Source organism: Lathamus discolor, chromosome 1 (genome assembly GCF_037157495.1).
Source record: "Lathamus discolor isolate bLatDis1 chromosome 1, bLatDis1.hap1, whole genome shotgun sequence".
NCBI lineage: Eukaryota > Metazoa > Chordata > Aves > Psittaciformes > Psittacidae > Lathamus > Lathamus discolor.
The window spans coordinates 64279227-64294656 of NC_088884.1; the positions used below are offsets into that span (position 1 = coordinate 64279227).

Here is a 15430-nt window from a genome sequence, read left to right on the forward strand (position 1 = left end):
GGGGTTGTGCCTGCCAAGCTGCATCTTCTTCCTACTGAGGTTTCACATGTGGAAAAATGTTGTGTAAATTCTACAGTCTTAATACAGCTTCCATGGCAGGTACTGGCAGGTAGTGGGGAAGCGTTTTGCCTTGGTAAGAGTTGATTAAAACTGATCCAAAATTGTCAAGTTTTCACAAGGCTCAGAATCCACCCATACTTTTGGCCACTTCTCTATGTACCACCTAAGCAACTTAACAAGGAAGCCTACACAAACTCTTTTCCTATGGGACCCAAAGCCTCTAGTCTTTGAAGTTGATAACAAAACTGTGACTGTGTTCAAATTTAAACCACGCTGCAGGCTCTGTTTCTACGGCAGCTAATCACCTCTGTCAACTCGTATCTTTCTTTTCCTGGCAAGAGGAACAGTAAGCAGAGGAACAAGACAAGACATATCAGTGAATACACTGTGGAAAGGAGAGATGGGTTGGAGAGAGACACTCACGTCTGCAGGTCTGCTTGGCATCCCTGTAGTATCCCTGGGAGCAGACTGGCACACACATGCCTGTGTGGGAGAGAACCAGCCTGGTGTTGCAGGAAGAGCAGGCGAATGGACCCCCACCGGTGCAGGTTTTACAGGAGGGGTGACACCCTGCAAGGACAGCAAGAACATGGGTTTCTGCACAAGGAAAAGTAGATCTTAGAGCAAGTTCCAAAAGCTTCTGCAGACCACTCTCAGCATGGTGATGATACTGAGTACCAAAAATTCCTACTAAGTTCCTCTTACTGGTGGCACAGCACTCAGGAGCAGAAACACAACCCACCCACCTTGCGGCAGCAGGATTAAATGGCTTTATTTGTGCCATGCACACTAGCTCTCTTCCTTCCCTTCCTTTCCATTTTTACTCATTCCTCTTCTCTTCAACCTTCCCTTCTCCTTAAGAACAATCCTATAGGATCTGGCCAAGACCTGTCTACCAGGAAAGAGTGAAAAAAGGGCAAGCACGTATCAGTACCTCCCTCTCATGCCTTCTCTCAACCAGTTTCAGATCAGATCCTCCCCAGCCTGATGTGCTTTATCTATTAGGAAACACACAGTGCTTTTCTGACAGGTCCACACCTCCCTGGAGATTGATATTCATCCCTTTTTCAGGAGCTGCACAGCTGCTGCCTATTCCAAGAAGCAACACTGACAGGGAACAGTCCATCTCTATGTGCCTTGTCTCCATTTCTCTCTTAGTCTGATTGAAAAGATTTAAAATACCACAGTGGACCAGGCCAATGTATCCTCTTAATTTCTCTGAAGTGGGGGTACAGACTCACAAAATTATTAGTCTGTTGTCTTTTTTGACAGGCCTTTACTTAAAAATTGATGCCATCATTACACCTGTCAGGCCAGATGAATCATAAGTGGAAGCAGGCAAAGAAATCAGAGAACTGCTTATGCTGCACTAGAGATCTTAAAAGCCAGCACAAAGTGTAAGGGGTGCTCTGACACAGTCTGAATAATGCAGAACTTCTTTGAAATGAAACCTTTATACCAAAGGGAAGAAATATCATCCCTAGGTTTAAATTTACAGGAAGACAAAATATCTCTCTCAGGGGTCTTTCCAATTAAATGGCACACAGATTTCATTTGTCAGAAACAGGCAAATAAACACACAGCTCCCCGAGTGCTTGAGAGAAGCTTTGAAACATTAATTACCAGTTGTTGGACTGCATTAGGAAATTCCTGCAAATGGAGCATCTCCATCCTAATTTTAATATGCAGAATTTCTTGTCTTGACTTCTTTCTCTTAAAATAAACTGCAATACCCTTTGCTCAGCATAAGACACAGAGGGCTCAAACATGTATCTGTCAGCCACGTAACAAGAAAAGCAACTCTCTTTCTTCTGACAGTCCCAGCAGCTCAGACAATAATCAGAATATGAAACCACATTAACAGTAAACACTGGATAGGTGAAGCCACAGAAGGCTGAAGAATAAAACTTGCTATCAGTGCAGCTTCATCCATGCACCTGGAGTGCTGCTAAGCCTAAAAGGCTGAATGAAATTAGCTTTTTGGCCTGGAATTTGGCCTGCTATGAATGATCACCTTTTGGACAGTTATTATAGCAAGACAAGTCTCAATGAGAGACCTTAGCTGGGATGATGTTCCATTTTAGGCTGCAGAACATCCAGAGAAGGTGCTCCTAGAAACAGTTCTGCCTCCTGTGAGCATAAGTTGTACAGCCTTTGAAAGCACATATCCAGAAAATATTTTCAAGTGTCAGCATCCCAGAACTGTGCTGGGACCACAAAAGCTGGAGACTTGGTGATGGGCACCAGAAAAGTTATCCTTTATTGTGCTTAAGAAGCCCATCTTTTCCTAGGAGTGACCTCAGGGTAGCTAATTAGGATACGAGAAATGGGATTTACCAGAGAGAAAGAGAAAAACTCATCTTCACCTCCTCCTCTCAAGCATACTGCTGTCTGATACTCATCACACTTGTAAGAGTGGGCTCGGTCCCAGTAGCTGCAGCATGTACAGACAGTGCAGTACCCTCTGCCTCAAAGACCTCACAGTCTGAAAACAGAGAGAGGGGAGCAAGGAAAGAGTGCTCCCAGCCAGCTGACAGAGTTATTAGCCAGGAAGGACATCTCTAGCTCCCAGTGTCCTGCCAGCTGGATAAAGCTTCTTTACTAAATAGGAACCATTTAATGGAACATCTCACAAGGATCCAGATGGTCCCTTGCAGTTGCTTGAGGCATCTGTAGGGACTACTCACTTTTGCAGGCACCACCCTCCGCATAGTATCCCACCGGACAGTCAGGAACGCAGTGATCCCCCAGGAGCAAGAGACGGGCATTCTGGCACTTCAGACAGATGCTGCCAGTATCTCGCAGGTTGGCCACACACTGGCGGCACAAAGGGTGGCAGTCTAAAGGAAGCAGGGAATAACAGACACTGTCATGACAGAGGGACAAAACAGAACAGGTAGGCGGAAACACAGTGCTGGGAATTCAAGGAAGACATTAGGGAGGTAACTTTCAGAGCTCCTTCCTGCTATCTGGTGCACAAGGGCTGGGATAAGGTGCTTAATTCCGCACTTCCAGACACCTGCAAGAGAGATGACTATAAATTACCACATTCAAGGAACATTTCTTTCCTCTTGCCCTCATCCCCACTTTTCCTCAACAACCATATTCTCTGCATCTCTCGTGCCCACTCAAGCACTCAATCCTCTTTCCCCTCCCTCAGAGAGTCTGGCAAGCTTTGTACAAAGTCAGGTCAAAGCTCTTTCCTTTCCCCAAACCTTTCTCTGATTTTTGGTGCTTTTACCTACAGTTTGTCTTTGACAAACTATGCTGGTAGCTGGAGGCACTCGCCTTCCTCTGCTGCCACTGCTGAAAAACAAAGAGCACAACCTGCACAACTTTATGGCCTTCTGTAGTTCTTTCTGCCCAGATTTTTGCACACAAACAAGACATCCATACCCTGAAGAGGCCACTGAAGACCTCAAAGCCAAGCCAAGCCAAAAGAGGTATTTACAGTTGCATGAGAGTGCCTCAAAACCTTTTCCTTTTTTCATTTTTCCCCAGCTTGTGTCTCCTGACCTCTGCCTGAACTTATGTGCTTCAAAAGGTTTTACAACAAGCCTTTTGTACGCACAACAGTGCAATGTAAGACAACCTGGAAGCCAAATTAATCCTCATTATGGTAATTCAGAAAATTATAAAGGAAATGACTACTGTCTTGAAAGAAATGGAATTATGAGGCTTGATTTGAGTACCCGGCTTCTTGTCAGATTTCGAGTGAAGGTTCAACTTTCTGCCTTTTGTCTCTTGTGACAGCATTACTACAGATTGTCAGGCAATCTTATTTTACAAGCTGAAGAAAGGCTCACATCAGAGTCCAGGGGAATTCTACATCCATACCTGCAAGAACATAATAGCCTGACTTCTGTGCATCACACATAGATGATTCTTACCAAACATTGGTGGAAAAGCACGGACACAGCTCAGAAATAAATGCAACTGCGACTGCATGCAGGGATTCAAGGTCATTAAAACAGCAGCCTCCTTCACCTCCTGACTTTATAGGGTATATAATCTCTTCTAGCTTTTGTCCCATACTCTCAACTTTGCAGATGGAAAATCAAGAGCCAGAGGAGAGGTAAAGGTGTGTGAGAAGAAACATTCTGCTTAAGATAGTGACCCTGTAGGTTCTCAATTCATCACTGTCAGGACAGTGGTAAGAAAAGCAAAGCAGCACATGAGCTCGTGCTCCCAAACTCAGTGACAAAGCTCAAAACCTCCTTAGAGGGGTTACCGTAAGGCAGCTTCTGAGTGCACAGGAGAAGAACTCAATACCCAAGGCATCATCCAATCAATGTTTACAGCCAAAGATCCCAAACTTGTACTGACATCAGAGTGGAAAGACCTGCTATCTATCCGTGGCCTCACAGAAGCCAGAAAGGATCACCCAGCTCAGGGCAGAGAGCAAGAACCAAGATTTCATCCAAAAGGCCCTGAGCACCATATGTAATTTGTATGCACAGGGCTGGAGATGGGGTGAAGAGCTCTATACACTTGTAGTCAATAAATTAACATAAATCCAATTAGTTTCTCATGCTTCCATATTTACCTGGTGATATGTAGACTCCCCTGATTGTTTAAACGGTAATACTCCAGTTTAATCTCCTGCCAGCGCTGCTGGCCTCTAACAGAGACCTTTGGATAGATATAAGTAACCAAACTCACTGAGTATGGTCAATAGGTTCCATAGAGTATAAAAACAAGACACAGAAAACTCAAGGGTATCCAAATAACTAGTACCTACTGTAAATAACTAGATTCTCCCAAAGTAGAGTCTAAAAAGCTAAGTATCTACAAAACTAGGTGCTGCTGCAGTACAGTTTTTAATCTGTGTTCAAAGAGTTCTTTTTCTCAGCCCCATCACTCTCTTGTTCCTTTGCAAGCCTGTAGATCAAAGAGCACACACCACCAAATAAAACACTAGGACAGACACTCATTGTGAATCTGAGGGACATTGGGGAACTAGTGACAGAGTAAAGGAAGAACTGAGGATTATTTAAATTTCACACAGCAGGCTCTCTCTGAAGCAAGGACTAACAGAAGTGGGGTGTTTTCCTTATGATTCTCAATAATACTGCACAGCCATATTTGTTCCCTGCTTCTGCCTTCTCCCTGTTAGTCCTCAACTCCAGCTAGGCCAAGTTGCTGCCTGTGGGCTTTGGGTTTTGGAGGTTTCACATCATAGAATTACACAATGGTCTGGGTTGGAAGGGACCTTTTGAAGCTCATCCAGTTCTAACCCCTGCCACAGGCAGGGACACCTTCCAACTAGACCAGGTTGCTCCAAGCCCCATCCAACCTGGCCTTGAACATTGCCAGGGATGGGGCAGCCACAACTTCCCATATTTGCTGCAGGTGAGTTCAGCAGAGTTATTTAATAAACTTAGACTTCTTCTAGTGTCCCAACTGGATTTTCAGGGCAGCACATCACTCTCTTGCTTGTAGTCCCAAGGCCTCCCTTCTCATTTTTTTGAGACTACTGACTTGCATCCCACTGTCCACACTGTCCTGCTACCCTTTAACCTGGGTCTAATTTCCATCTTGTCAATTCACCTCTATACACCCTCCCTGCCCACACATCCCCCTTACCTATCCCTTATCTTCCTATAAAGCAAATATCATTGTAAAGTATTATATAATCACTTACACAGATTTCCATTTCCAGAGTTACTTTACTTCCATACCCACTTTAGCTTTCTCTTAGCAAACAAATACTGCTTTTAATATATGAAAAGTATTTATTATATATTGTTCCCTTGCCTGTCAAGACAAAAGTGGCTGTCTGAGGAGACAAAAATCATCTCTGAAGTATTTGTGATTGCTCATAAAGGAAACCAGAAGCATTTCTACCTCTCAGTTCCACCATTTGCTAAGCAATCAAACAGTTGTGTTGTTTAAATACACTTTCCCTCTTAAGGGCTCTTTAGAAAAAAAATCGTGATGCATTTTTTTGTATTATATTCTAAGGTATGAGGTTTAACACAGAGCGTTACTTGAAATCAGTACTTAAAACACCATGCAGTTACAGGCATGTCAGCATGCAAACATCCCCTAGCACTTTACAATAAATCCGAGTCAGTGTGATTGACTCAAAAGGATATTTTGCGCTGACCAGGATTTTTGGTTTGATTTGGTGTTTGGAAGGAGCTTTTTGTCTCTCTTTTAAAAACACAAAAGGGAATTTGTCACACAGACAAGGGAAGTGAACTCTGGAAGTCTAACCATCGAATTTCTCTAGGAAGCTTAAGATGGTAAATCCTGGCACAAATGAGCCTAGAGCAAAGCAGGGAAATGACGTTCCATTTTCCTCTCCTGGCAGCTCAGCTGTTAATTTCTGCAGGAGGTTGCACCCAGTGACTAACTGGAGCCAAGCCCCCAGTTTCCCTCTTGTTCTGCTCAGGGAAACTCCAGCTCTTTGTGATGATATCAGTGTCTCTTTAAAAGTATGGCAGTAGCTCATTAATTTTACAAGGAGCTGAATGCATTTCTTGTTGTCAGACTGTTCCTTCTGGAATTTTAAAAGCAAGGCAGAAAGGCTTGTTACAGGGACCCTCCTGAGTGAGCTCTTCTGGTTAATCTGAACATTTTCATAACAGCTAAAGAAAGCAAAGGCCCAAGGAGCTGAACAGGGAAACTGGGAGTTCTCTTTCAAGGAAGATGCAGCTGGAAGTTAAGATAGGACCTTGGGGATGTTTTGAGTTTCATTTCACTCCAGCTGCCCATGCTACTAATTCTGGTAGGTGGTCCTTTGCATCCTGCATCCAGGAAAAGATCAACAAGGAAGCCTCAAGATCAATGAGAAAGCCTCAAGACAGGCATATGACTTATTCAAATTAGAAAGGCCATGAGTTTAGGAGCAAGGCAACAGTTCTAGTGATGGTACTATTTTTTTGACTGGTGACTGCAACGTCTCATGAAGCTAAAGTATGACTTGGACAAGCGGGAGAGGGAAATCAATGAGTATTTTCAAACTGGGCAAACAAAAAAAGCAGAAGCCCCAATACTCAAAGGCGGATAGCTAAAACCATACACACATTCCTGCATGTACACTTCAGCTATGAAATAAAATTCATCAATTGCTTGCTTTTGAAGAAGATAGGCACAAATTCAGTGTGCCCAAATCAGACTGTAGAAACCCATTAATCTTTAGAATCTTGAAGCCATTTTGTCTTTCTTCTGCTTACATCTGAAACACTTGTTTGATAAACTGCTGAAAATAACATTATTTTTTTTTAATTTTTTTTTCTATTAACAAGGCAAATGTTCCAATCCTTATTCAGGTAACATGTACAATAACAGCATTAATTTACAGGCAATGGTTTCAAGTGACACTTGGTTTTCTCCACCCTGGATGAAAGATTTTCCCCTGAAGGTCCATAAAATATGACAGATGGCTATAATGCACAGCAGTCCCTATAAGTCATAACACAGTTCTGTCTGGAGAGTCAGGAATTAGAGATAAATGGGAAGATAACTGTAAAAATACATCGCTTTGGGAAGCAAAGGAAGAAGCTTTGTTAGACTCTGATGCAAATCATACATTATGCAAGTGTCAGGGGTTTTAATGTTCTCTTTTACGGGACAGCTGCTCTTTAACTGGTAATTAATAACTTGCAAGGGCAAATTTAGCATTTCAATCAGGACTGACTGAGAAGAATGAGTGAAACTTAACAACCTGGACGTGGAGCTCTTTAGCAGAACTGGCAACACATAACCTTCGCTTAAACATCGGACATAAATTAGTCACAAAGAGCAGCAAACCTCAGACTTCAGTTCTGAGACCAAAGCATAACTTTTTTTAAAGGCAACAAATAACTATGAAAAAATTCTTCCCTGTGAGGATGATGAGACACTGGCACAGAAAAGCTTTGTTGTTAGTTGCTCAGAGAAGCTGTGGCTGCCCCATCCCCGGCAGTGTTCAAGGCCAGGTTGGATGGGGCTTGGAGCAACCCGGTCTAGTGGAAGGAATCCCTGCCCATGGCAGGGGTTGGAACTGAATGAACTTTAAGGTCCCTTCCCACCCAAAGCATCCTAGGATTCTATATTCCTCTATGACTTCAGTTAGACCAAGAAACATTAATGCATCTATATGCAAGACCATGTGAACATTAAAGGTTCCTATCTGACAAAGAGTATCTGTACTAGCCTCCTGAGGGCAGGACTTGCTCGAGTGAGTTACATAGCAAAACTAAGGTCAGAGCTGGAAGGAGGAAAGGTGCCTCTTTATGTTCTTACTATGTTGCACCTGGAAAGCCTCATCTCCTGTTTTGGGGACATAGATCCAAACACTCAATATTAACACTCAGTGATGTCAGGCACTGTGAGCCAAGCCTTGAAAATATGTTTCTACTTTGAGAAGTCTCCAAACAGTGGACTCTGTTCATCTCCTACAGGGCTAAAAAAAAGCTCGTTAGTTTGCACGGAAAGGATGCATCACCAGCCTGCAATTGCTTTGGAGCTCAGAAAGCCAGGAAAGGTTCTTTGTAGACAATTCATCTCTGTCAGTGCCACATATGTGCAGGTCAAACCTTGCCCTCCATGTTGCCTGAGCAAGCCCATTTGCAGTTTCAGCTCCTCATTATTCCCAGGCACTGTGACATCCAGCTAACCCCCTGGGACTTGGGGAGCAAGCATATTGCTCCATGACACCTTGCCAAACTTATAGGAAACAGCAATCTAAAAGGGATAATTAAAGCACATAGCAGGCAGCAAGCAAGAGTAAACCCTCAGAGTAAACCTGAAATAATCCTGGTTTATGATGAATGGCAATAAATTTTTCCAGTGAAATTTATAGCTGGAAGATGCATTTCCACAGGCCTTTTTTTCATGGGAAGCATAATGCAAAGTAATGGGAAAATAAGGTGGAAGAAGCAAAGTGCATACATCTATGATGTGACAGGACATTAACAAATACCACTGTAGCCCCAGAAATTTTACAGGACAGAGACAGCTCTTTACACTAAAATGCTGAATTATTTCCATACTGCAATTACTTGAGTGTATGAAACATTTTTATTCCTCAACCTGATTTCCCATGTACACACAGAGCTGTATAATACTTTAAGGACATTTTCCTACTCCTCATATACTTTGTTTCCCACCTCTCTTTGTCTCTGCAGACAAAACAATAACTGTTGTTTAACAGGAAGATGAAGAAATGGTTCATAAAATCAGTCTATAGGGAGCAAAGAAACAAATCTTTGCTAAAATAACCCCAACACATATAAACAAAAAGAAGTCTCTGTGAAGGCGAATAATCTATCTTAAATTGAGAACAACAGCCTCTCAATGGGTGTATTTATTATGCCTAATGCATGTTTCCCTTTTTTTAGGATTACTTATCTAACTTGGAACTGTTCAGCCTAGATTAAGCCTCACAAACCATATCTCTTTTTGATAAAGAAAAAAATTGCTTGATAAAGCTCAGAAATTGTTGGAGCAGTTCCCAGGATATGTTTATACATGTCTGCATGATGGATTAAAAGGAATTTTTCTCTTTAGACAGACAAATACAATCAGTGGCTTCTGATGATAGGCTTAAGTGTAGGCACCGAGCACCCACAAAGTATAACCCCTATACAGAAATCCTATTACCTCCCAAGAATGCACACAGCAGTGTTAACTGTGCCATTTTTTATTTAAGGCCCTAAAAAAACAAATGCTCAGAATCATAAATGTTTCCTTAACTCACTTTACTGAAGTTCTGTGCAGGAGCTAAGCAACTTTCCTGGCTCTGGGTCCCCCAGGTTTGGCTCTACAATGACAGACTGGCCCAGAAAGATCATCACACTGTATGACCCACGCCATCTCCTCTTACTTACCCACACAATATCCCACCAGGTTGAGATACTGCTCTTCCTTGCAGATAGTCCAGCACTTTCCATTGGCTAGAGTTGCGTGGGGATGGCAGGTCAAGCACGCCAGATCAGAAGGGCCATGGCATGTTTTGCAGGATGGATGACAGGCTGGATAAGACAATCAACACTTGTTGTTAATGCTCTTGGTATAGTCCACCTTACACTCTCCCTCCTCAAAAAACCAACCCCTGTAACAATTATCTACAAAACACAGACATAAAATGATCTCACAGCATTGGTGACTGTAGAGTTGTGGCTTGGAAGGCTCTTACGACCTCATTTTGAACAAACAAGATGAGAAATGAGTTGTCAATTTAAAAACATGATCTGTTCTCTGCATTAATCAAGGTACAGATCTACAAAAACAAAATATAAAGAGATTAGCCCTTTTATTTCTCTCTCTACCACATGCTTGTGCACATAAGAAAGAGAGTGGGATGCACAAGGGAGACAAATTAAATACCTTGGGATTGTATCAACATTATAGTGGCATAAGTTTGGTATTCACAAGTAGAAAGTCCAGCAATGATTTCTGCTCAAAGCCCTCCCAAACCAAAACTTATGAAACCTAAATGCCAGGCCAGCTCATTAGCTACCCTGCCTGCTAAAAGCTCAACAAAAGGATTGCAGGTAAAGTGGTTAAGACTGCTCAAAAATATTTCACTCAGACTGCTTTTGTATCCCTCCACCTTTAAAGACAGATGCCACATTTCCATGCTGCAGATCTGAGGGAGACACAAATACTATAGCTAATGACCTGTAAAAAAGAAAACCAACACCTTAAAACTGCTTTTAAAGCTCTGTTATGAATAAAAGCACACAACTCAAAAAATCTGCCACCTCAGGACTCTCCCAGGCTACATAGAATTGCCCACTCCCCACATGGAAGCTGGATGTTTAAGACCAAATGTATCATGTCCCAACACCTTTCTCAGCTTCTCAGAAATCACCTGTATTAACCGAGCATCGCTGCTCAAAACCCGCAGGAGATCTAAGCTGGCAGCAGACAGGAAGATGCCTCTTTCCTGACACTGACATTTTGTTTCTAAGACATTTACATAAGCCTGAAACCGCATAATGCACCATGCAGCAGTTACCTCAGCTCTAAGGTGGCAGTGCACAGCCTCAGACTTGATGAATCTTTACAATGGCTTGCCAAATAAACTTATTTATAGAGTTGTTCCTTGGACAAATAAATTGAGTAATGGACTTTACAAGAGGTTTCTCTCTCTAAATTTGAGGCCTTCCAGGGAAGCAACCAGTAAATTTCTCCCTCTGCCAGAACAGATATATGTATGCCTGACCCAATGAATTGATTATAAAATAGGAGACAACTTTCAGTTGACCTTGAAGGGACTAATCAGATTTCAAACGCCTGCTTCTCCTCACCCATCATACTCAGCAGCTCATAATGAACAGGATACCCCCAAAACCACCATTTTTTCAAGAGGCAGACAGGATTTAACCGTTGCAGTTACTCAGAAGGTCAGTAATCACATTCATCTGTGTAGATGAGCTCAAACAAGCTGAAGGAAGGCCACTTGCTGACTGGTGGGCAAGGCTGAGGCACAAATAAATAACACTGTCCCCAGTACGGATCAGGCATATTCATAGATATAATGGCTTTTCTCCTCTATCTGCAGAATTCCTTCCTTCTAAACCCAGCCCTATAGCCAGGAGTGGACATAAAATACAGGTACTTCATATGGACAATATGCTTATCTAGCCTAATAAAAACAGACCATTTTTCAGTGTTGTCTGGTAAAGGCTTCTTTCTACAGCACATTGGCTAAGAACATAATCTAAGCCTACTGAAATGAAATGCAAAATATCATCAGGGAAACAGTCTAGAGGAACAAAATGATTATAATTTACGATTCAATGTGTACACCTCTCTCCCATTAGGAGGAGATTCCGTTTCCTGAAATTGGACTACCCTGTTCTCCCTTGAAAATACTTAAATAGCCTCACATAAATCTGAGAGCATCTCTAATTACTTTGAGACATGCACTACAAAACATGCATGCAATGAAATCCAGCAGTATGAGCTGCAGGTGCCTGCACTATGCACTCACAGTAGCAGTGATCTTTGTGGCTGAACAGCCCCTCTGGGCACTCAGAGAGGCATCTGCCTTCAAGCAGGACGTTGGAAGACAGACAAGCCGTGCAGTCCTGGGAAGTGTTCCCCACGCAGGCTGCACAGGAGGGGTGGCACTCTGCAGGGAAGGGAAAAAACCAAGATGACAGACAGGTAAGTTATTTCCAGCTTATTTTGGTTGTTACTGTCCTAAAGTATGGCTAGATTGCTTTCTCCCCAGTGAAGGTATTTCTGTTAGAGTATTCTCTGCTTCTAAAAGGGTGAAAGGGCAGGAGTACAAAGGTTGTATAGCACACTTCTTCAAGATAAGGAGCAAGCATAGAAAGCTGCACATTTAATCTTCCTTTGCACCCACACAATTCATTACTAAAGCTGTGCGGAGATGCAAAATGCTGTGTAATTCCATTCTCCCTAGAAGAACTGTGGGGGTCTGCAAACTTACCAGATTCTGAAATCATCATTCACTATCACCCTACAGTTAATCTGGGAAGGAGTTTCTATCTGGCATCACTGCATGGTTATCATCAGCCATTCTGGAGCAGTTAAGAGCAAATACACATAGAGGTGGGCTGCCCACTTTACAGCTAGTGAAGTGAACACTCATTACAAGGATGATTCAGCAAGAATGAACAGTGCAATTAAAAAGTTAGACTTCACCTTTACTGGTACTGACCCATCCAAGCCATCTTAAACTAAATAAGCTGATTAACTGAATAAACTCATTAGTTAAAAACCTTATTTATTAGGGTAGTGACTCGAGGCACATGTTCTTCGTGTGAGTCTTCACTGAACACAAAGAGAGACTTCCTGCCCTCTAGGGAGACATGACAGACACAAGGCTGTAGAGAAGAAATGAAATGGAACGAAATGATTTACACAAGTACACTTAGCTGTCTGCAAGAGAGCCAGGGAGAAAAGCTGGGGATCTTCATCACAAATGCAACATCTCCAGGACTCTCTTTGGCTCAAGTGACTCAAATTGTGTAAGAAAGAAACTTCTTACAGCTTCATCAGGGAAATTTCAAGCATTAGAGAAATAGAGAGACATTTATTTCTGTTGTTTGGTCAGAAATTGCCAACCACACATGTAAAACCTTCAAATCCAGCTCCTGTCCAATGCAGGTAGTGCAGGTATGGTATACATCTGTTGTCGGTTTACTTTTTCAAAAAGGTGCAACTACAAGCTTTACATGAGCATTCTACAGGGGTAGCTCAAAGTTTGCAATCTTGAATCTTCATACCCTTCTGCAATAAATCAAACTGTTATTGTAACGCCATTACTATAATGGCAGAGCTAATAACACATGGGGCTGTGCCGGCATTCTTGCCCACTGACATAATTCAGCACTGCCACTGAACTCTGCTCAAGCCTGTTTGTACAGGTCTGTTCATATACCTAAGGCAGTGCTATATAGATTTCTTCACCCTGTTTCTGTAACCTGGACTCACCCAAGAAAACCCATTAGATGCCAAGGAATGGCCACTGAATGGACTGCAGGCTCTACACTAATGCCTTCAGGTATTAATCCAAAGCATTATGGTCTGTGTAGGTCACTGCTAAAGACAGACTCATTCCACCCCCCCCCCCAAAAAAAAGCCACCTCTTCCTCCCTTAAGATCCGTTAAGTCAAAAAAAATGAGCTTGTACAGACTCTTTCCACCAAGTTGAGATGAAGAGATAAAGTAAAAATAAACAGATTTGAAATTACGCCCAGTTGTACAAAATGTTTTTTCAACAGGAAAAAACAGCCATCTGTAACATTGTTGCTACTGTCACTACTATTACTTTGCTTCAGCACTGCAGAGTCACTCCATTCCTGAGAGAGTACCTCCATCCTCTGATTTCCACAGGGGGAAATCACTGCTATTTCTGAAAGTATTATATCTCCTTAGACTTAGGGTGGGCTGTGTTGGCACAAGATGTTCAGTCTAACCTCTCATCCTGCTTCTGTCTGCATTGTTTTCAGGATACTGCAGTGTATTTGTTGCAGAGATATTCTCACTGGCTGCCACAAGCTCTGTACAGCCAGTCTGGCTTCCCAGTAAACGTTCTTTCTTGAAGTCCACCAGAGTTTTCTCTCAGAGCAGTGGTAAACCACATATATGTCCCAAGTGTACACCACTTTTGCCTCTTTTCCAAACTCTGGCCTTCATGGAAATGCTTCCTACTTGGTATTTCAGGAGCAGTGATGGCATATATGCTGCAGGGCAGGTATCAGAAGAGCTTCCTTAGTCAAAAAGACTGCTGTGTAATGTCTTGACCTGCTTTAAGGACTAACAAGGAGAAAGCTCAGCCTTTTCTGAAAAGGATTTAAGGACTGATCCTGCTTCAAAATACGTCATTGGTAAAAATCAAATACTCAATCTCAGTGAAAAGAAAGCTAAGCTCAACTAAGCTGAGCTGTGCAGATTTGAACAGTCATTTAAAACAAAGAAAAAAAACCCTACATCCTTTAGTCATAAATTATATGTAGAGTGTATTTTCCCTCAAAAGTACTGGTATATACATTGTCTGAAAGTTATGGAATTTAAACACTCATGACTCTCACAAGGCAAACATAGCTCAAGTCACATAAGGATCAAACATCATACAAGATCACCCAGACCCCAGTGCAACCCTGTGGCTTGGAACAGCCTCTGCTCACCTTTGCAGACTCCTGTGCTGTCCATGTAGAAGTGGGCTTGGCAGTGAGAGAGGCAAAGGCCATGTAGTGCTCCTTCAATAGGCTGTTGAGGCTGCAGCACATTGTCTGGTGCCCTGCATTGCTGGCAATGAGAGCCCCCTGGGCCAATGCAGGTGCGGCACGATGGGTGGCAGCCTGTGCATAGATCAAGAGAGCAATGAGATGCACAACTCAGGGGAAAACACTGGTTTGGACCCTCTTTTTCTTTCCTCTTTCCAGTTTTGTGTTGCTACAGACAGTCTGATACTCAAAGAGTTAGCAAAGAGCATAAGCTTTGCAGCAACTCCCCAGCTATGAAATCTGTTCCATAAAGAGATGGGGTGCTGTATTTTCTATAATAGAACAGGGTTTTTTAAAAAATTGTTTGACATCTTTCCCCTCAGCCCCAAATAACAGCTCTTTCCTTGAATAAAGCTGATGAACAAATAATGTTGGGAAAAACCTGCAGTAGCATACCACAGGCAGTCAACTTTCCTTTAATTTCTGAACTGCAATGGTGAACACAATCTTACTAGGAGAGACAGCAAGAAATGATAGGCTGAAGGGCTCAAAGGAAGCATAAATTCATCTTCACAATTTTCAGGTTTTCCACTGCTGCAAAAATGACCTCAGTCTTAGTAAACCTAGTAGGTGCATGTAGACTTTCAGCCACCTCTTAGCTCATGTCAAAAAAACTTGGAAGCAATGAACAATTATTTCAACAGGACAGGGGGAAAAAAAAAATCCCCAGGATA

At 42.5% G+C, this 15430-nt stretch overlaps 1 protein-coding gene across 1 annotated transcript in view; it reads right to left on the reverse strand.

The window, feature by feature from the left end:
• Window positions 1-15430, reverse strand: part of FRAS1 (Fraser extracellular matrix complex subunit 1) — a 159731-nt gene that overhangs the window by 59459 nt on the left and 84842 nt on the right. Inside the window, exons 17-21 of the mRNA XM_065674695.1 lie at window positions 14658-14831; window positions 11990-12130; window positions 9879-10022; window positions 2748-2900; window positions 484-630 (exon numbers count right to left, since the gene is read on the reverse strand). Coding sequence (XP_065530767.1) covers window positions 484-630; window positions 2748-2900; window positions 9879-10022; window positions 11990-12130; window positions 14658-14831 — 759 coding nt within the window. The remainder of the gene's footprint in view (window positions 1-483; window positions 631-2747; window positions 2901-9878; window positions 10023-11989; window positions 12131-14657; window positions 14832-15430) is intronic.